Source organism: Aplosporella prunicola (genome assembly GCF_010093885.1).
Source record: "Aplosporella prunicola CBS 121167 unplaced genomic scaffold K452scaffold_40, whole genome shotgun sequence".
Taxonomy (NCBI): Eukaryota; Fungi; Ascomycota; class Dothideomycetes; order Botryosphaeriales; family Aplosporellaceae; genus Aplosporella; species Aplosporella prunicola.
Window position 1 is genome coordinate 122,584 of NW_022983568.1, and position 798 is coordinate 123,381.

The window sequence follows — 798 nt, forward strand, 5'->3', positions numbered from 1 at the left end:
CTCCCCATGGGAGAGGGACCTGTCATCTTGCGAGCACAATGGGGCGAAATCCTCCAGGAGCAAACTCAGAACATGGGGGCCACAGCCGCACCACTGAGCTCTTGTGACTTCTCGTGAAGGCGAAATTGCATACACGAAGTTGAAACCAGTGTAGGGATGCCTTAGCTGCGCCCCCAACCAACAACAATATGCGGAAGAGATCCTCGTCGTATATAGAGTGCTCTTTACCTCCTCCTACCACTCTCTGTAGAAAACAACCACCACACACAGACCCACACACAGCTTCCTGCAATACAATCATTTTCCCTCATCATAGCACCCAAAACCACACCACGACAAACCGCTATGCTCAGCACGCCACTCCTCACTCTCGCCACCCTCGGCGCCGTTCTCTCCACCACCGCCCTCGCGGCGCCCAGCCCGAACCCCGACGCGTCCGATCTCACGCGCCGCGACATCCAACCCATTCCAGAGGGAAAGACCTGGTCAGTGTCGTATGAGTGCGACAGCACGAACGTGGACGCCTCGGGTACAACGGCGGATATGGATTCCGGATGCAAGAAAATTGATGGCGGGGCGCCTGAGATACAGATGAACTATGATACGAAGTCGTACTATCAGATATCGATGCATATGTACGTTAATGATGGTAAGTCTTGCTTCCCTTCTCTCTCACTCTCTCTTTTTTGGACATGTAACTTTCGTTTTTGATATAACACGTGCTTAGTTGGTGTCGGAATTGGAAATGGACCACGTGCTAACTAAACGCTAGATTGCACGGAGCAAGACTACGGCTGG

General features: G+C 52.6%; 1 protein-coding gene across 1 annotated transcript; it reads left to right on the plus strand.

Moving 5' to 3' along the window:
- Positions 1-345: 345 nt before the first annotated feature.
- On the plus strand, positions 346-765 carry K452DRAFT_302530 (uncharacterized protein; the record flags this gene model as incomplete). Its single annotated transcript, XM_033542603.1, has 2 exons — positions 346-649; positions 728-765. 2 exons carry the CDS (start codon positions 346-348, stop codon positions 763-765), a joined length of 342 nt encoding a protein of 113 aa, XP_033392470.1.
- Positions 766-798: the final 33 nt, after the last annotated feature.